Source organism: Gopherus flavomarginatus, chromosome 1, assembly GCF_025201925.1.
Source record: "Gopherus flavomarginatus isolate rGopFla2 chromosome 1, rGopFla2.mat.asm, whole genome shotgun sequence".
In the NCBI taxonomy this organism is placed as follows: domain Eukaryota; kingdom Metazoa; phylum Chordata; order Testudines; family Testudinidae; genus Gopherus; species Gopherus flavomarginatus.
In genome coordinates, this window is record NC_066617.1 from 225,099,115 (window position 1) to 225,120,878 (window position 21,764).

Here is a 21,764-nt window from a genome sequence, read left to right on the forward strand (position 1 = left end):
CTGCAATATACATAAGAAATTGTATAACATATGCAAAGCATTGTGGTCCTCTGTACAGGTCATTTTAACCTAGATTTTACCTAGATTTTCTGTTGTTCTCTCAAGTACAATTAAATTCTATACAATACAAGTTAAAGGACTGAACAACAATATAAAAAAGGAGGCCCTTCAGGCTCTTAAAGCTGGTCACATGCCGTTGCACACTTTGATGAATCAATGCAGGAGCCATTACCTATATTCTGACTAAAATATTGACAGGAAAATCCATCAGATGGGGATAAACTTCTTCCATGACCCATTGTGTTTGATGATGGGCCATCAACTTGAATAGTCTAGTCACAATGTACTGGCTAGACCGGATGTAAACTACCTCCTGGGCGTTACCCAGAAGCAAATGAAAATGATGCATGTGTACAAATAGGAATCAAATTCAACATAATTTGTACAAGATTTGTTACAATTATATAACTGTGGTAGCAAAAATGATCTACGTGGTCAAATTTTAAGCGTATAATGTCACATCTCCGAGGCCACCTCGTTATGGGAGGTCTGGTAGCCTAGTTACACACCTAGGGACAACAGTGTCAGTAGTGCAGTGAACGCAGACTTAGTGAAAGAATATGTTAGTCACAAATGCTTTTACTTTCTAAACAGCACAAGAATTACAGCTCCTGGGAAAACAACAAACCCCTGAATGGGGTCCCCTTCAGGCTGACCTCACCACATTTTTGAACCTTGGATTCAGTCCAATTCTTAGGCCAGACAGCTCTTCATGCTTGGCCCAGCATTCTGCATGTGACAATGGAGTGGATGCCTTTGCTTAGGACATTCCTCTTTTTAAAACAACCTCTGATGCATTTCTTGCCCCTGCTCTTCCCTGGGGGAGTTTCCAGGCTCTAAGCTATGGTTGTCCCCCTCTTGGCTTCTGGGTAGAGCCTCATTCAAAGTCATTGGCCTGCTGGTTGCTAATCTTTGTTTCACTAGGGTACAACCAATGTCCCTTGATTGCTCTGTCACAGCTTGCTAGACAGTCTATCCCAGTGGTCTCCAACCTTGGCGGCGGTCGAGTATCCACCGAAATGCCGCCAAATTTTGGCAGCAATGCCTCTTGATGATGCCGCTTGTCAGTGGCAAGCGACGTCATCGAGAGGCGTTGCTGCCGAAATTCGGCAGCATTTCGGCGGATGCTTGACCGCCAGCCAGGATACAGGTGCATTTGAGGACTCTTGGTCTATCCACTGAATTGTCTAATCCCTGCTACAAAATGGATGCACAACAATGCCACACTAAAGATGGCAATCAAAATGGAGGTTGAAATACATGGTCTTTTCAAAATAAAGTGGATTTTCCAATTTGACACTGACATAATCCCTGACGTGTCAGACCCTTTACTGTGGTATTTCGGCTTCCATGTTAAATGGGATCTGAAAGGCTTTCTGCTTATGGCTGTTTACATGCTGGGTCTGACCTCTTTAAATTCCTGTGTTCTATTGGTTGCCTGGAACAACCAGTGTAAACATCCATGCTGGTAGTGGAACTTCAGGGAGGGCTGACTGGAAATTCAGTTGGACTGACGGAGAGTACTTACTGTTCTGTACTGTAAAGTTCTGCGGTCTGTTAATCTCTTTCCCTGCCTTATTTTTGTTTACACAGTAAACTGATGGCTTTCCTGTCTGCAGTATCACCATACTGTGGTGTTTTTAACAGACGTAGTTGACACAGTAGGCAAGGAAAGTGCACAATTTTAGGGACTTTATTCAGACTTTGATCTCAAGGAGAGCTTTTCTCCCATTGTGTTACCGAAAGTGGCATTTTGGGGTGGCTCTTTCAGATATTTAAAAATTGTTTTAATCCAGAAAACAAATGAAAACCAGTTTTGAGTAGATTCGTGTACCATTTTATACTTTGATAATTAACTGTTAGAAAAATTGTTTAAAAGGCTACTTTAACTATTTAAAGCTGTAAAACGGAGCGCATCATACTCTGCATGGCAGAAGTTCAGGCTTTTATTAACATGCTATAAAATCTTTAGACCTTGCTCTTTTGTACCATCTGATAGCATAACCAACACCCGTAAACTGATTGATTTATGCTTTAATCTACCACATGTGAACTCTTTCTCCGTGGTAGATTTTTGTTGTTGTTACTGCTGCAAATAAATGAGAGCCCTAAAGATATTGTTCCCTTACCCAGTATACTTATTTAGTCCTTTCATTTCCCTGTACCTGAAATTTAGGGTATAAAATTATTTAAGTGATATTGCAAGATTGTTCTCTACATCTTAACTCCTAGGAATGGGTGTGTTACCTATTGATTTGTTTACCTCTCTAGAGGTAATTTTGTGCACTATCTCCCTGTAAATATTAAGATGTTGTTCTTCTGTCGAGGCAAGCATCAGTGCATTTGTGTGATTAAATTTCTCAATAGCTGAAGAATAAGAGCAGTGTGAATTCTTGCTTCATGAGCTGAGTGCTTCCAGTACAGGAGAAGTCTCAAAATTATTCCTGCAGTTGGGACAACTATCGTAGCTCCAGTACTGAGCATCTGGACTAATTCACTTTTTCATGCATTAAATTGGCATCTGTATGCGTTTAACCCTCATATCCTCCAAGAATACTGTTATACCAATTTGTCGTCATCTAGTCTGGTGAAAGAGAAAATAACTACGTTCAAAATCATTAATATCTCTCCATGGATCACTAGCTATGAGTTATTGTATAGCTACGTGGCCTTCCTCTTCTGTGCTAATTCATTTATTTTGTAATGCATGGATATGCCAAGATACCAGCGCATGATGTGGTAGGAGAGCAACTGCATAATTCCTTAATTTCTGCTCTGTCATCGGGATCGTAGTGCAGTGCTAAATTTTGTCTTCTCCTCATTTTTGAGGCAGTGGACACAATCTTCATTCAGAATTTACGGTTGAAAATATTCCTTGCTGTGTTTAATGTCAAGTGTAAAACTAGGCAAACAAAACTGTGAGTGGAGAAGGGAACAGAAGGGAAGAGGTCTTGGTAGCATGGATAAAATCAGAACTGCACATATGTGCCAGAGAAGTCCCGTTAGTTTTCTGAATATTCTATGCTAACTGTGAGATCATTCAGTTTTGGCAGAAAACAGTGCTTAATGTTGTTTGCTGATTTGATCTTGAATAAAAAGACCTGCAAGCATGTTTAACAGTCTCGAACATACAAGGCTACTGTGCCTAAATTGACATGGAATGTATAAAACGAATGTTGTCACTCTTCCTCAGGTGGTTATAATCAACAGTTACTTCTGTTTTGCTACTGTATATATTTTTTTCCTTTATTTTTTCTCCAGGATCTTTACACTAGCGCTATGCCCAAAGTAGAAAGAACTATTGAACGTGGGAGAGGTAAATCAGCTTACATTTTTCTTTACTAATAGGTGAGGTGCTTGATAGAGAAAAATTATGATCCATGGCTATGGTTACATGTGCTTTCTCTTAGCTCAAAGCTCCATTAAACATTATTCAGCACTTCAAATCTTTCTGTTATTTGTTCTATGAATTTCTTGGATTTCTTCTGTGGAGCATCATGGTATTATGGTTTTGATAATTAAAAGCATAGTCCTATGTCTGTTGTAAACAGTGCAAGAGTAAGGGTTGGCCTACACCAAAATTTAAGCAACATAGCTGGGTTGAACTAGGAGTGCAAAAATATTAAGATGTAGTTAAACTGACCAAATCCCCAGTATAGACACAGCTAGGTCATCCTCATTCCTCTCTCTCAAGGGGGTGGATTAACTACAGCAACGGAAAAACCACTTCTGTCTCTATAGCAAGTGTCTACATTATGGCACTATACAGGTACATCTGCAGTATTTGTGGTGTGAACAGGCTCTAAGTAATGAGTCCACATAAAGAACATCCACAGTATAAGTTAAAGGGACATCTAGGATAATTGAACCAAGCAAGGAACAAGATGCTATCTGTTCACGGGCAGCCTTACTGAAACCAATGCAAATCACTCTGTGAAAATAGTAGAATCTACAAATAGCTTTATTTGGCCTTACCTGTGTCATTCAGGATTAGTTGGCCAAAATCTGACCTCTCCAATCTCACTATGGGATTGTCTGGGTTGGTAGGACATGAGAGGAGACAGAAACCACTCACACAACTTAATTCACATGCTAAAACTAAGCACACTTGGGCAGTGTTCTCAAATTAATCTGAGCTGGCCGTTTTAAATTCGATAACTGAATCTGCACAATTCTCATCTCTCGAAACTAAACTGTCCCAATCTATTTCCCCTATATCTTTGAGATAGGGTGACCAAAGCAGACTTCAGTGAGGCACCACATGGGCATAGGGATCTGCTAGCACAGTGTTGGGGCACTAGAAAGGATGTGATAGCTTTGAGACCGTTTATTTATTTTGCACCTAAATCAACCTTTCTTATTTACCAGTTCTTGTACTACAAAAACAAGAAGATGTTCAGTTAAATTGAACAGCCACAAACACATAAAAGGAAATACCTTTTACACGCTGTCCCAAATAACCCTTGGGAGCTTATTGCTTCAAGATTTTGAGGCCAAGAATTAATAAAATGATAACATATTTATATGGATATTGATTACATCCACCCTTGAATCAGATAAGCTGATAAATGTTAAGAGATATAACATTTCTGTTCTTCAGAGCATAGATGTATTACTAACTGATACTAGATAGAAATGTCCTCTAAAGGCAGTTTATTCCACAATTGTAAATTTCTTGCATCTCCTGAAGCATCTGGAACTGGCCGCTGTTAGAAACAGGAGTCTGAACTGTTGGTCTAGTCTTGGCAATTCCTATGTTACAATGAAAGAAAAAGAATCAACTTTTAAATTACCTTAATTCTGAGCCCTGGTGCAGCAACGGATTATCTAAGTTTATATACATGCACAAGTCAGGAGAAGGGGAACACTTTTTTTTTATGTTGTATTCTTTTAATGGCAAGTTAAAATAATTGTTCGGATTTCATTTTTAACTGAAATTGTGTGAATGGGGAAGTAAAATAAATGCACAGTTTTCTTCCTGGTTTTGTCAGCTGACTAAAACATAAAGTGTAACAGATGACAAAACCACAAGAGGTTTTGTAGCGGAGACTGGCAGACAGCAAACTGCAGGAAACTCAGCTAACGGGGAAATGAAATTGTATGCATAACCAGGTGGCAACAGAATATAAACGTAATTGTTTTGTAAATATCAACACTATTTATGCAACTGATGAGAGCCTAATAAGCTAAAGTTGAATCATGGACTGATTTCCTTCCCTCCAAATTACACCAGTTTCTGAAAACATTTTTTGTGTAGTACACTAATTTTAAAAATTGTTCTACAATGCTGATGTTCTATTAAGTGGCAGGAGGTCAAGGGGACGGGAGCCCCTTCTGGCTTAATAAATGAGTGTCCATAGACCATTGCATTCCAGTACTTACTAGTGTTAGTTATTAGTGCAGCACACTTGAATAATTATACTGTTTTTGGAAATTTTAGTAAAACTGCATTCCGTTTTCTGAAATTTAAATATCTGCTCAGACTGGAAATAGTGAAATTGTTTTCTTGTGCGTGTGCACACACACACACAGAGAACTTGTTACAAAGTCTGCATGCATGTGTGTGTGTGTGTGTGTGTGTGTGTGTGTGTGTGTGTGTGTGTATATATATATATAATATTTAAAAAATAATTTAAAGAATAAGTATTAATCTGGCAAACTCTAAAAATACAAGATTTTTACATGTGCTTTCCTGAAATGGACTGACTCTAAAGACTTTTTTTGTTCTCCACACCTATCTTTATATTGTATTGGGAAATAAGGAGTTAAACACAATCAAGGGGGTAGCTAGAACCATTAGATTGTGACATTCTGCAAAATGACTGTGCTTCTACTGCAGGAAGCCCACAGCTTTGATAGTATATAGAACCCATTACTGTGCCAGTCAAGCTGTCAGCTAAAACACCCTTACAAAAGCAATTTGAAAAAATGAAATGCTGCTACGAACAGATCCTGTTTTCCAGGGCAAATGATAACATGTGATAGTCTGCATGAAAATATGTGCCTCCTAGAACTTTCAAGAAACATTAATAATGTTTCAATTAATGTTCTCCAAATAAGCAACAGCCTCCCAGTTCATCAACACGTAGTTCATATGTGTCTCAATAGAGAAGATTGCAAAAGTTGTAAATTTTTGCCACTAGAGCCAAAAGATACATGACAGTTAAAATAGTGTTTAACAACAGTTTGTTTTGTAACATTTGCTCATATGTGTTAATGGTTCATTTTCATCATAAGGTTTTTCCATTATATTGATGCATTGTGGTCTGATTTCATTTTAGAAAGTTGTGAATTTCTCAAAAATCCCCCGCCAGGATTTTACCCAAGGCTTGGTGTCATTGGTTTTGCTGGAATTGTTGGACTGTTTCTTTCTAGAGGTAGGCGCTCTTTTCAAATGGCTTATTTTATGAGGTTGGGGTAAATAATTTAAACATCCAATAAAAATGAATACATCTTTAACTACAATATGTGCAATTAAATCAGGACTCAGAAATGTATCTTGACACACATTATTTCTGTTACAAAGGTTCTTTTATATTGTTTAATTTCAGAGTTATGGATTCTGTTGGTTACAGAAATTTTGGTCTATAAAAGACACCACTACTGAATAGTGCTTATAGTAATAATATGATAAAATCTAATGGGAACACCAGACTTGCAATTTGTTATCAACCAAATGTAATGCTAAAGCATTCAGCTTATAAAACTAATCTTTCTCTTGATTTAGTTGTATCACCACTTCACCTCCCAGTCCCAGTATCAGGCCTGGTCTACACTGTGTGTGTGTCTGTGTCTGTGTCTGTGTCTGTGTGTGGAAAATAGATCTAAGTTAGGCAACTTCAGCTACGTCAATAACGTAGCTGAAGTCGACGTACTTAGATCAACTTACTGTGAGGTCTTCACTGGGTCAAGTCGACTGCTGCCACTCCTCCGTTTACTCTGCCTTGCGCCTCTTATGGCGGTGGAATACAGGAGTCAGTGGGAGAGCGATTGGGGATCTATTTATCACATCTTGATTATGTACAATAAATTGACCACTTCTGGATCGATTGTTGCCCGCCGATCCGGCAGATAGTGTAGACATACCCTCAGTATGGTAGCATGTTTTTTGAAAAAAAATAGTACTTTTTAGTTAATGACTTAACGGAAATTGGATGCATTTCTTAAGAATTGCAGTCTTTTTTGTTATAGGTATCCAATTAATTTAAACATGGCATTTTGAATATTGAAGATTTTGCTTTGTAATACTTCAGCAGATAATGCTCTCTGAAGTGTGCATCATTCAATTTACAAAGACAGCTTCCAATAAGCAACTGTCCCTTTACAGTTTACTTTATGAAATTAAGGAGATTATCCAGTTATGAACTAGTGATTAAAGGGATGCTGCCAGTTCCTCTGATTGTTTTCTTTAAAATTATTTTAAATTAGTTTTTATGCTCCTCTGTTGGTTTAGAAAGGGCCAAATACGCTTATGCACCCACTCCCTCCTCCACCCCCTTTTGCTGTCTGGACTCACACCTGCTTCTGCTTGCCACTTGTTCTTTCAGTTTCAGCTCTGATAATGCTATTACACACAGTGAACACTCTTCTCCAGGGCCTATAGCTGTCAGCAAACAATGAAGCTGACTGTAAAGTAAGCCAATTGAAAAAAATAGGTTTTTTCCTTTAATCTTTATTACATACTAGGAGTTAGTTTTAACAACAGTAGGCAAAAAAGAACCCAGACATTTGGTTCTGAAACTTTTTTTAAGTTGACTATGTCCCTTTAATTGGCAAGTTAACTGACAAAGCAAGGTTCTTGAATGTTATTGTGGTCTCATCTCTACGTAGAGCTTACCTAGAAGTAAGTTACAGTATAATGTAACATGTTTATACGTATTTTGCAGTGTAGAAATTCAATATAACATTTAATTGCATTGCTTAAAAAATTAGTATATTTGTGCTTTGTTAGGAAAGGGAATTTGAAATACAGTAGAACCTCATACTTATGAGCACCTCAAGAATGGAGGTTTTTCATAGCTCTGACGTTTATAACTCAGAACAAAACATTATGGCTGTTATTTCAAAAGTTTACAACTAAACATTGACTTAATATAACTTTAAAACTTTACTATGCAGAAGAAAAACGCTCCTTTTAACCGTCTTAGTGCAAATAAAACAAGCACAGAAAGAGTTTCCTTGTCATGTCAAATCTTTTTTTTTTTTTTTTAAATTTTCCCTTTATTTATAACAGGATTTAAAAGGGAACTAGATAAATTCATGGAGGTTAAGTCCATTAATGGCTATTAGCCAGGATGGGTAAGGAATGGTGTCCCTAGCCTGTTTGTCAGAGGGTGGAGATGGATGGCAGGAAAGAGATCGCTTGATCATTACCTATTAGGTTCACTCCCTCTGGGGCAGTTGGTATTGGCCACTGTCAGTATACAGGATACTGGGCTGGATGGACCTTTGGTCTGACTCAATACGGCCGTTCTCATTTTTTTAGTAATTTACATCTAAGACAATACTGTCCTGTATTTGCTTCCTTTTTTTTTTTTCCTGGTCTCTGCTGTGGCCTGCTTGCTTACTTCCAGTCCAAATGAGGTGTGTGGTTGACCAATCAGTTTGTAACTCTGGTGCTCGGAACTCTGAGGTTCTAATCTATGCTCATTTTTGTAGAAGTTCTTAGTATGTGACACTACTTAACTGTATCTGTGGTGAATCATTATGTTGATATAGATTAATGCTATAACTCTGTAGGAAATATTGTTGATATGTTATGCACAGTCAAATGGTGTTTTCATTAACAAAATCAGAAATGAGCAATTCTTTGAACAAACTGGAAGTGATGTGTGACTATAGCAGACAAACGTGTTAACGCTTCTCCAATGAAATTTGTTTTGATTATTCTCTGGCAGTGAACAAACACACTGTTTAGCATTCATGATGGTATTTAATGAGAAGAACATTGCCAGATCATGATTGTAGATGTTTTTTCTTAAAGTTCCAACTTCAGGAGTCATGTGATTATGTGAGAATCTATTTTCATTTTTTAAAAAAAGGGAAAAAATGTATGACCATTGGGGTTGTGGAAAATGTATACCCTAAAGGCTTAAGAACTAGAAAATAAATAAAAAGAACCCATAATTTTATCTTTTTAACCCCATCTTATGATTTTGGGGTGGACCTGATTTGAAATGCAAATCGCTTACTCACAGTACAAAAATCAAAGCACTTTATTTTCGCATCTGAACTTGAAATGTCAAGAAGCTAGTTTATGATGATTTTTAACTTTGAAGTATATAATGAGTAAGGCTATGTTTTAGTCATGGGTATTTTTAGTAAGTCATGGACAGGTCACTGGCAGTAAACAAAAATTCATGGCCTGTGACCTGTCCATGACTTTTACTATATACCCCTAACTGAAACTTGAGCCCGGGTGCTGGAGGGGTGGGGATGGCCCAGGATCCCTGCTAGGGTTAGAGGGCGGCCTGGGACCTCTGCTGGTGTATGTTAGGGGGGGCTGGCAGGCTCCCTACCCGGCTCCGACCAGCATGTCCCTGCAGCTCTTAGGGGATTGGCAGCCAGGGGGGCTCTGCGCGCTGCTCCTGCCACTAGCACCAGCTCCTCAGCTCCCATTGGCCGGGAACCGCAGCCAGTGGGAGCTGCAGTAGTGGCACCTGCGAGCGTGGGCAGTGCGTGGAGCACCAGCTGCTGTAGAAGTCATGGAATGTCACAGAATCGAGGATCTCCGTTACATTCATGCAGCTTTAATAATGAGTCCAACAGGAAGAAAACCTATATCACAAGCGTACATGTGGTAGAACTATATTTATGATAGCTGGTAAAGGCTGGTCTCTGTTATAGAACACACCTGCTTGATATGCCAAATGGATTCTATTTTAGCATGTTAGAAGCATTTACATTCATTTTATGAACAGAAGTTTATATAATTCTCATAGCAATATTTCTTTATATTTTTTAAGTGAAGGTCTTGGTTTGTCCACCAGTAAAAATTTTTTGAATCCCCACATCAGATTTAATTATGAGATAGTTATCACTGAAAGATTCTGTTAAAAAGTACTTCTCAAAAGAGTGAAAAATTAGTTTATCGGTCTAATATGATTGTGTTTCTTGGGAAAACAGTTAAACTAAACAATTACTGATGTGGTAGATTATAATGTACCTAATGAATGATTATATATAAAAAAAGTACAGTTACAGTATCCAAGTTTCTGGAGAACATGTACTCTAACAGAAAATATTTTCTTCCATGGAACAGGCTCAAAAATAAAGAGGTTGGTGTATCCAGTGGGCTTCATGGGAATTGGTGCCTCGCTATATTATCCACAACAAGCTGTTGCTATTGCAAAGGTCAGTGATTACACTTTTAGGTGTGGGAAACCTCCCTTACTTCCTGTCACTTATTTCTTCATATCTTCAAATTAATGAGTAAACCATTTTTATTTAAGGGTTGTCAGCAGGCTTGGCCTTCATACAATGAAGGCAGATACATTTCTTTTCCCAAGGAGCTTGCAGTTTAAATTGGACATAAACTGAGTGAAGTGATTTTAAATCAAAATGATTTAAATCAGCAAGCAGGAAACCTGAGTAAATACTCAATTTTAATTATGTTTTGCATTTGTACTGTTTACTTTCCTAAAGAAATGTTGATTCTCATTGATTGGTAACTATTAAAACATGTTTGCAACTAAATATAGCATTTATACTAAATTTGGTGCTTCTTTTTGTTCACTGATGGGATACACTGCATTTCGACACATTTATTCTTCTTTGAGTGCTTTATTCTTCTTCATGTCGATTCCATTTTAGGTGTGTGCATGCCCACATGCACAGTTGTCGGAGAGTTCTGCCTTAGCAGTATCTATAGGGCCGGCTGTGATGCCCACTGGAGTGGCGCTCCCATGTGGTGGTATATCAGGCACCGCCGGCCCTGTGTCCTCTTCAGTTCCTTCTTACCATTTGTGACAGTTGGTTGCAGTGCCTTGTCTTGCTTCACAAGAGCAGCAGCAGATATCCATTGACTGATTTAGTGGTTGTTGTACACAGTTTTATAGATAGTTAGTCGATAGTGTTAGTTAGTCGGGAGAGTCCCAGTGAGGAGTTCCCCCAAGCATGGCTTGCCCGTTCCCCCAGCTTCGAGACATGTGCATCATGCAGCAGGTTAATGCCATAAATATCTGAGTGAAGGCCACAGGGAAGACATCTGTAAGAACTTTTGCCTGTGGACCCAGACAGAGCGGGATATCTGCTTGAGGGTGTTATTGATGGAGGCAGCTCTTTGTCCGGCGTCAGAACCCTCCACCGCAGCATTCACAGCCAGCACTTCGGCTTCTGCATGCGGTGCGGTGCCAGACTCAACCTAGCACCGTTCCTTTCGCCTGTGCTGAAAAAGAGGCTGAAGAAAAGAAGCCCCTCGCACTGAAGGAGAGAGGGGCTTCACGCAAAGGATCTCTGTCAGGCCAAACAACCGCTATGGGGAGTGATGGGAGTACCGCAGAAGTCAGACCCAGCAACCCTGCCAGGGACTCACCCCGGGCAGAGGCAGGGATTCCCAACCAGTTATTGAGCCTTCAGGGCCCTAAGTGGTCCCGCAGCCAAGGAGTAAGGCTGACCAGCTCCACAGGTGCCATGCCAGATGACGGATATGGCTCTGCTTGTGGCACCGAAGGGGAAAGCCACTGGGGTGCTGCGGCACAGACTGGCGGAACACCCTAGGTCACTGGATCGCAGGCACAAGTCCCCGTCACTGTGACTTTGGGACCTGGCACTGCAGCCTAGCTCACATGCCAGAAGGTATAGCTTTCCATTGAGATCCCCTCCTACTAGGCGAGGGACTCTGGGCTCATGGCGCCTGTACTGACAACTGTCTGGCCATTGGTCTCCTAGATGCCAGAGACCCTCTCCCAGAGCGTATCCTTGTCATCTGACTCCGTCCTGGAGGGATCATTCGGGATCTTGGTGTCACCCCAGTAGTGTTCCTCTGGCAGGCGGCACTACTACTCATCACCCCTGTCGATTTGCCTACAAGGGTCAGTAGGCAGACCCAGGCCTCAATGGCCCCGCCATGGTCACTGGAGGGACAGTGGTCAGGGTCAGACCATGATTTTAGCCCGTCGCTGAGACAGAGTGACTCCCCTCTAATGCAGGGACTGAGGCGGCTCTGGCCATGGTGCCAACGAAACAGGGACTGTGGCCCTCACAGTGTTCTTACTGGAACCTGTAGGGGGTGCCAGTAATGCTGGTCCAGTACTCTCAGCCCTCCCTGGCCGAATCGGACAAACCAGTTGAGGTACCACTGGTACCGCAATCGGAACACGGTACTGCTGCAGAAGCAGAACCCGCACACTGTACCGTGATGCCAGGGAGACTGTACCGTGATGCCCCTTCCGACAAAGGAGGGGATGACATCATCCCTCAGGTGACACAGTCGTCCTCATCATCCACAGACAAGGCGGTGTCCGGACTCTCCTACACCAGCAGTCCCCTGGACGATTTTAAGGAGCACCAGGCCCTCCTTAAACGGGTGGCTGACAGCCTTGGCCTGCACATTGAGGAGGTCACTGAGGAGGCAGACAACCTCTTCAATGTCATCTCAGCCACCACACTGGCAATAATTGCATTGCCCGTCTACCCGGGGGGGCTCTAAACACCAAATACCCTCATCTATTCCACCAACCTCAAGGAAAGCGGAAAAGAAAGACTATGTCCCTTCAGAGGGCTTCAAGTATCTGTATACTCATCCTCCTGCAGCAGCATTGACCATGTCCATAGTGAACGAAAGGGACAGGTAGAGCCACCCTAGCGGAATGCTGAAAGATAAGGAAGCCAAGAGACTCGACTTATTCAGCAGGAAAGTTTTGTTTGACCAGCTTACAGTTTAAGGTCTCTTAATCACTAGGCCCGGTTGCGACGTTATAACTTTAACCTATGGGACTCCCTTAATAAGTTCATGGAGGCCCTCCCACCGGATCGTGTCCAAGAGTTTGCCGCGTTGTTGAGCGAAGGCACGGTGGTGGCTGGTCGAGTCCTACAGTTTGCCAGAGACGCCATCTGGCGAGTCCTCCAGATGGACTCGGTTGCCAGGGTGGTCGTGTTGGCAGTGGCAGTGCGACGCAGCTCCTGGTTGCAGGCTTCTGGGCGGTCCCAGGAGATGCAGACCATAATCCAGGACCTGCCATTTGAGGGTTTGTGGCTCGTTTCTGAGCTAAATGACTCTAGGCTCCATGGAACGAAGGACTCCCGAGCCACCCTCCAGTTCCTGGGCTTGCACACCCCTCAGCAGTCCAGGAAGCCATTCCATCTTCCACCTCCTCCCAGGTCTGATTCCTACTGGAGAAAGGACTAGGACAAAGGGTCTAAGAGACGCTACCTGTCTTCTTCTTGCCCGACTGCCCAACCTAACCCTTCCAGAAGTAAGGGAGGTGTCATAAACAGATGGTTAAGGGTTAATGTCTCTTTTGCCTGTAAAGGGTTAAGAAGCTCAGTAAACCTGGCTGACACTGACCAGAGGACCAATAGGGGGACAAGATACTTTTAGATCTTGCTGGAGAGAAGTCTTTGTTTGTGGTTTTTGTGGTGGTGGTGTTTGCTCTCGGGACTGAGAGGAACGGGACATCAATCCAGTCTCTCCAAATCTTTCTCAATCAGTCTCTCATGTTTCAGACTTGTAAGTAATTAGCAAGGCAAGGCGTGTTAGTCTTATGTTTGTTTTCTCAACTTGTAAATGTTTCTTTTTGCTGGAAGGATTTCACCTCTGTTTGCTGTAACTTTGAATCTAAGGCTGGGGTGGGGGTCCCCTCTGGTCTGTAGGAATCTGATTACCCTGTAAAGCATTTTCCATCCTGATTTTACAGAGATAATTTTACCTTTTCTTTTTTTTTAATTAAAAGCTTTCTTTTAAGAACCTGATTGATTTTCCTTGTTTTAAGATCCAAGGGGATTGGTGAGTCCAGATCCAGGGATTGGTGGGGGAACGGAGGGGGGATGGTTAAATTCTCCTTGTTTTAAGATCCAAGGGTTTGGATCTGTGTTCACCAGGGAATTGGTAAAGTCCCTCAAGGCAACCCAGGGAGGGGACGAAGTTTTGGGGGGACAGAGAGTGCCTCAGACACTGGAATTCTGGGTGATGGTAGTGTATACCAGATCTAAGCTAGTAATTAAGCTTAGAAGTGTCCATGCAGGTCCCCACATTTGTACCCATAAGTTCCGAGTGGGGAAAGAAACCTTAACAGGAGGCCAGAAGCAATCATTTTGAGGATGCACTCGAGGATGGCGCCCCAGCTAATCTACTGGATCTAACTCTCCCTTTTCTCAACTGCCTCTGCCCTTTCCAGTCAGCCTGGTCCTGTGTCACATTGGACCACTGGGTGCTAGATACAGTTTCTTCGGGCTACACCCGGAAGTTTATAGCCAACCATCCTTTCCACCCGCTTCCTTGTTCCTCTTCAGGAACCCTTCTCATGAGCAGTTCCTCATTCAGGAGGTCAAAAACCTTCTGCGCCTGTGGGAAGTGGAAAAGGTTCCATGGAATGTGGAAGGCAGAGGCTTCTACTCTTGCTGCTTCCTAATTCCTAAGGCAAAAGGGGGCCTCAGACCCATCTTAGACTTGCGTTGCCTCAACAAGTCGCTCCAGAAGTTGAATTTTTGCATGATCTCCCTGGCTTCCATCATCCCCTTCCTGGATCCAGGAGACTGGTACACCACGTTCAATTTACTTTCATAGTTCCATACTTCCATCTTCCCAGGGCACCAGTGCTTACTCCACTTCATATTGGGCAGGTGCCATTTCCAGTTGACCGAGATGCCCTTTGGTCTCGCGTCAGCCCCGAGAGTATTCACAAAGTGTATAGTACCAGTAGCCGCTTATCTGAGATGTTGGGGGTGTGTGTCCAAATATACCCGTACTTCAACGGCTGTTTGATAAGGGGCCGGTCTCTGGATCAGGTGCGGTGGCATCTCGATCTGGTATGTTCGACCTGTTGTGACCTGAGGTTGATAATAAATGAGAAAAAGTCAATCTTAACACCAGTACAGCACGTAGAATTTCATTGGAGTAGTTATCAACTCCACTTGGGCCAGGCCTTCCTCCCCGAGACTCAGTTTCAGGCCATGGCCGACTTCATGGCAAGCCTGCGGGCCCACCCGCTCACAACTGCCCACATGTGCCTGAGGCTGTTGGCCACATGGCAGCATATACTTACGTGGTTGGGATGCATGATTCCACCTCAGACTGCTTCAGACACTCATCTGGCATAGCATGGACCACATGGTCAGGATCCTGTACAGTGAACTGTCATCCCTCATCTGGTGGCAGGATCCTACATCGGTGTTGGAAGGAGTTCCTTTCATGGTCCTGGCCTCATCAGTGACCCTTGTCTCTGAAGTCTTGGACCTGGGCTGGGGAGCCACCCGGAGGCTCTCAGCACTCAAGATCGTTGGTCCAGTCGCCATCGTTCCATGCATATTGATGTCAGGGAACTCAGGGCAATTTGACTGGCCTGCCAAGCCTTTCTACCTCATATACAAGACAGAGTGGTTCAGGTTCTGACGGACAACATGGCTACAGTCTTCTATATCAACAGGCAGGGCGGAGCCAGGTCATCTGCCAGGAAGCCCTCCGGCTCTGGGACTTCTGTCTGCAGCACAACATCAGTCTCATGATCTCTCCCCTTCTAGGATCCAAGAACGCTTTGGCAGATTGTCTCAGCAGGACATTCTCATGTTATCACAAGTGGTCCCTTCATCCTGTGATGGTCAGTTCCATCTTCAGCAGGTGAGGAACTCCCCAGGGGGACTTGTTTACGTCTAGGCAGAACAGGAAGTGCCACGTCTTCTGCTCAATTGAGGGCATGGACAGAGGATCCCTGTCGAACATCTTTCTGCTCCCGTGGTCAGGGGCTCTGATGTACGCCTTCCCTCCAGTGCCATTGCTACCCAGGGTCCTCTTGAAAATCAAACAGGAGAGGGCAAGGGTCTTCCTCAAAGCGCTGGCATGGCCATGTGAACACTGGTTCAGCACTCTGCTGGACCTCTCAGTGGCGACCCTGTTCCAGCTACTGCTTAGTTCAGATCAGTTGTACCAGAACCACAGGTTCTGCACCCCAACCTGGCAGCATTACATCTGACAGCGTGGCTGCTGTGTGGCTAAAGGCACAAGAGCAACAGTGCTCGGCTGAGGGTTCAGCACATTCTCCCCCGCCCCTCGCTCACATCCAGAACAAAATAGTGTGGATTGTCACAGACAACGTGATCGCAGTGTATTACCTGAATGAACAGGTCTCAGCTCTGCAAGGAAGCAGTCAAATTAGAGGATTGGTGCAGCCACTAAAATATCTCACTAATTGGCCTGCCCCTGCCAGACAAAGACAACAGCATAACATATCAACTCAGCAAAGATCTCCTGCAATTACACACAAGTCTGTAAAGAGCTGAGAAGACATTTGCAATCTTTGAAGGTTCCTGGACATAGATCTCTTCGCCCTCAAGCGGACTACTAAGTGTCCCCATTTCTGCTCAATAGTAGTAGACAGAGACATGTTGGATATTTTTCTTCTGAACTGGGGGTTGGGTTCTCCCTTCCCCCATTCCTTTTATGCAGAGGGTGATAAAGATAAGAAGATACAATAGAGCTAGGATAATTCTGATTGCTCCAGCATGGCTGAGGCAACAGTGATATACAGATCTTCATCTTTCCAAGGGCGTATACAAACTTCCAGTGATGCCATGCATTTCACAACAGGTGAGAAGATTTATCACTGGGAACCTTCTTTTGCTACACCTAGCTGCATGGGGTATGGGTCTCTAAGGGTACGTCTATACTACCCGCTGGATCAACGGGTAGTGTTTGATGTATCGGGGATCTATTTATCGTGTCTAGTCTGGACACGATAAATCGATCCGATAATCGACGCCCTTACTCCACCTCGGCAGGAGGAGTATGCGGAGTCAACGGAGGCGCCCCATCAGTCAACTCGCTGCCATGAGGATGGCCGGGTAAGTTGAACTAAGATACTTTGACTTCAGCTACGCCAAGGTTATTTTCTGTGGCCTGCGCAGTCCTCGCAGCCCCCCCTGCCCTCCTCCAGCGTTTACCTAGAGCTGCTCTGGCCCGACACGCACTGGGGGCAGGGCAGGCTCCCTGCCTGCCTGCCCTTCCCCCACGCCGCTCCAGGAAATGGACGGAACCTGCGGGAGAAGAGGCACGTATGTGTGTTGCTATTGCTTCAGGCACCGCCTCCAGCAGCTCCCATTGACCGCGGTTCCCTGTTCCTGGCCAGTGGGAGATGCTGGGGGCGGTAAATGAAGCAACAGCATCACACACACCCCATGCTCCTGTCATAAACAGATAGTTAAGGGTTAATGTCTCTTTTACCTGTAAAGGGATACAAGCAGTGAACCTGGACCACCTGACCAGAGGACCAATCAGAAGACAAGATACTTTCAAATCTCGGTGGAGGGAAGTCTTTGTGTGTGTGTTTTCTTTGTCTGTTGTTCTCTCTGGGTTTTGAAAGGGTAACCAGACATACCTACAGGCTCTGTAATTTTCTATTCAAATAGTAAGTAACAGTAGAAGGTGGTTTAGTCTTTTTGATTGTTTTTCTTTATTTGCAAATGTGTATTTTGCTGGAATGATTTTAATGTGTATTTGTGCTGGGGAGAAGGCTCCTCTCTAGTGTCTATAAACTGAAAGACCCTGTAACATTTACCATCTAAATTACAGTGACAACTTTTACCTTTTTTCTTTCTTTTATTAAAAGTTTTTTTCTTTTTAAGACCTGATTGTTTTTTTCCCCTTGTTGAGGCTCAAGGGAATGGAGTCTGTACTCACCAGGGAATTGGTGGGAGACAGGGAGAGAGAAGGGAAGGGGGGGAAGGTGGAATCCCTTTGTTTTAGATTCACGGAGCTTGAATCTGTATTACCTCTTGGGGAGGAGGAAAGAGGAGGGGGAAAGGTGCATTCCCCTCTGTTTTAAGATTCAAGGACTCTGAATCACAGTGATCTTCCAGGGTAACCCAGAGAGGGAAAGCCTGGGAGAGGCAACAGTGAGGGAAAGGGTTTACTTTCCTTGTGTAAGATCCAGGGGGTCTGGGTCTTGGGGTCCTCTGAGAAGGGTTTGGGGGGACCAGAGTTTACCAGGTACTGCAAGTCGTGGTTGGTGGAAGCACTACAATATCTAAACTGGTAATTAAGCTTAGGGGGATTCATGCTGGTACCCCATCTTTTGGACGCTAAGGTTCAGAGTGGGGATTTATACCATGACAGCTCCTGCTCCCCCACGTTCCAGCCACTTCCTGGAGCAGCATGGGGGCAGGGTGGGCAGTCAGGCAGGGAGCCTGCCGTGCCCCCAGTGCGTGCCGGGCCAGAGCCCGTCCCCCGAACCCTTCCTGCAGTCGACCCTCCTGCACCCCGACCCTCCTGCACCCCAACCCCCTGCCCTGAGCCCCCTGCCGCACCTGACCCCCTGCCCTGAGCCCCCTGCTGCACTCCGCATCCCTCCTGCACCCACCCCCTTTCCCTAAGCCGCCTGCCGCACCTCTCCTGCATCCCAATCTCCTGCCAAGACCCTTTGCCGTACCCCACACCCCTCGCTGTACCCCACTGGCCTGAGCCCCCTGCCGCACCCCTCCTGCACCCCAACCCACTGGCCTGAGCCCCCTGCCACACCCCAACCCCCTGCTGCACCCCTTATCCCTCCTGTGCCCCCTGGGTGCAGGGAGGGGATGGAGTTGGGGTGGGGATTTCGGGGAAGGGGTTGGAATGGGGGCAGGGAAGGGGTGGGAAGAGGCGGGGCAGGGGCAGGGCTTCATGGAAGGGGTGGAGTGGGGGTGGGGCCAAGAGCAGTGCGGGGGAGGTGCCAGTCATGCAGCCCTTGGGCCAATGTACTAGTCCTCATGTGGCCCTCGTGGTCATTTGAGTTTGAGACCCCTGCTCTAGTCCACTGTTTCTCAAATGCGACCACCAGGGGGTTTCCCTACAGCCACAGCAATTTTGTGGGCTGTGGAGGGGTAGAGCATCAGTTCCTCCCTTTCGTCCCTGTTGCTCCTGCCGCTTCTCTGGAGACACAGGTGGGGGACACACAATGCTTAAGGAGGAAGGTGAGGCAGTAAGGGTAGGGGGAGAAGGCCAACAGCGAGGCGAGCAGTAGGTAAGGGGAATGAGGAGGCAAGAGGCGAGCAGGGGGGGTGGGCCTGGTGGAGGAGTAAGAAGGTGAGTGGCGAGCCAGCAGCAGGGTGATGAGAAGGATCTGGCTGCAAGCAGGGAAATGATGAAGCAGACTGGGGGTCTGGCTACAAGCAGGGGAGTAAGGAGGTGAACAGTGAGTGGAGCCCCCTTTGGGGAGGCTAGCTCCTGTGCTCCGTCCTCCTCTCCCCCACCAGTAGCTGGAGCCCTGAGACCCCCTGCAGCTAGAGCCACAAGCCTCCCCCTCCTCACCTCTGAAGAAACCTCAAACCCCCCCACTCCCCACACTCCATGGCTAGAGGAGCCCCAATCTGGCCGAAGCCTCGAGACACGCTCACCCCACCCTGGACCGGAGTAACCCCGGGCTGACCGAAGCCCCGAGCTTCCCCCTCACCTGCCTGGAACAGCCCCGAGCCAGCTGCAGCCGGGCATCCTCCCTTTTCCTCCCTAGACCCAAGCTGCCCAGGTGTTTTTCATTATTATTTGGACTTCTGTTATGTCAAAGCTTTTTAAAATTTACTTCAGAATTGTTGTACAGTTAACCCTTTTACCAAAAAAGCAAACGAAATAATAATGAAAAAGACAACGTGCAAAGCACCTTATTTGTGTTCTATTCTGTTAGGTCCAGTAAAGAATAGAGATAACTGTGCTTGATTTTCATTATTGAGTCTGCAAAAAAAACCCGCCCCAAACAGTAAATAAATACATTACAATGGTTTGAGTATATATGTGCATATTACTTTACTGACTTTAGGAAAAATAAATAATTTTAGGGAAAAGTGTCCAGTGCGGCGGCCAGCAGGAGTTGGTGGCCACACTCTGAGGCCACCAAAAAATTTGTTGCGAGAACCATTGCCTAGTCATATCTTTACAAAACACTATTGCCTAGATCATGTGCTCAGTTCAGTAGGTTAGCATTCCAATCCTTAGTTAGTCATGTGACTTCCCCATATCCAGTCATGGGGTACTGATTGCCAAACTATCCCCTGGGTGCAACTATGTAGAGGACACCTAAAGAAGAAGTGAAAGTTACTCAGTTGTAACCAGACTTCTTCAAGATGGACTCTGCATATTCACATTCCCTCCGCCCTTTTTCCTGTCGTCTTTGGAGTTGTGTAAAATCCTTATACTGAGAAAGCGGTAGGAAAGAATGGAGGTGGCAGAGAGCAGCTGTCCCCCTCTGAACGCTGAGGAGAGGGGTCAGAGAGGCAGATGAGCACTCTAACAGGCACTGCTATAAGAAGATACCACTGTCCAGACTGCACCAAACAGCACATCCTATGAGTGTGAATATGCATTTCTAAGCATTCTGGTTACAAGTAACCACTTCTGCAGTGTGTTGTTTTGGGAGGAGAGCAGGGGTTGAGAGAGGGAGTTGGGATTTTACTTTCTCCTTTCGATCTGTTCCTGTTCCAACCCTCATGTCTAAAACAGCCCTCTTGCTCACCTTTGGTTTCCCTTCCTCATTTTAGGTGTTGGATTGAGTTGAGAGGGTTTACATCATGAAGAGATTTTTAAAAAGCGAATATCTAGCTTCATATAAATAATTTTATTTAAAACAAATCTTTTTAAAAGTCTTCTATACATACGGACTTCACTAGAATACGACAGGAGATCTACATTACTCACTTCACCTCTCTACAAAGGAAAAAGGATTGTAAGCTATCTAAACTCCTACCTGCCACATGGGGCCACAACCATGGTACCCCTAACCCACCCAGCAATATCGTCAATCTATCCAACTACACACTCAGCCCAGAAGAAAAGTCTGTCCTATCTCGGGGACTCTCTTTCTGCCCTGCCACCCCCACCAACATGATACAGTTCTGTGGCGATCTGGAAGCCTACTTTCACCGTCTCCGACTCAAAGAATACTTCCAGGACAACACTGAACAGTGCACTGATACACAGGTGCCCTCCCACCAACAGCACAAGAAGAAGAACTCCACATGGACTCCTCTTGAGGGTCGAAATGACAGTCTGGACCTATACATTGAATGCTTCCGCCGGCGTGCACACGCAGAAATTGTGGAACAACAACATCGCTTGCCTCACAACCTAAGTCATGCAGAACGCAATGCCATCCACAGCCTCAGAAACCACCCTGACATTATCATCAAAGAGGCTGATAAAGGAGGTGCCGTTGTCATCATGAACAGGTCTGACTACCAAAAGGAGGCCGCCAGACAACTCTCCAATACCAAATTCTACAGGCCACTTCCCTCAGATCCCACTGAGGAATACACTAAGAAACTACAGTATCTACTCAGGACACTCCCTACACTAACACCAGAAGAAATCAACATACCCCTAGAGCCCCAACCAGGGTTATTCTATCTACTACCCAAGATCCACAAACCCGGAAATCCTGGATACCCCATCATCTCGGGCATTGGCACTCTCACTGAAGGACTGGCTGGATATATGGACTCTCTACTCAGACCCTATGCCACCAGCACTCCCAGCTATCTCCGTGACACCACTGATTTCCTGAGGAAACTACAATGCATTGGTCACCTCG

General features: G+C 44.6%; 1 protein-coding gene across 2 annotated transcripts in view; it reads left to right on the forward strand.

Moving 5' to 3' along the window:
* The window catches only part of APOO (apolipoprotein O), a 101,275-nt gene that overhangs the window by 30,657 nt on the left and 48,854 nt on the right, over positions 1 to 21,764 (forward strand). For both annotated transcript variants that reach the window (XM_050936727.1, XM_050936726.1), the window contains exons 4-6: positions 3,322 to 3,376; positions 6,342 to 6,437; positions 10,322 to 10,413. In XM_050936727.1, the coding sequence (XP_050792684.1) occupies positions 3,322 to 3,376; positions 6,342 to 6,437; positions 10,322 to 10,413 (243 nt within the window). The remainder of the gene's footprint in view (positions 1 to 3,321; positions 3,377 to 6,341; positions 6,438 to 10,321; positions 10,414 to 21,764) is intronic.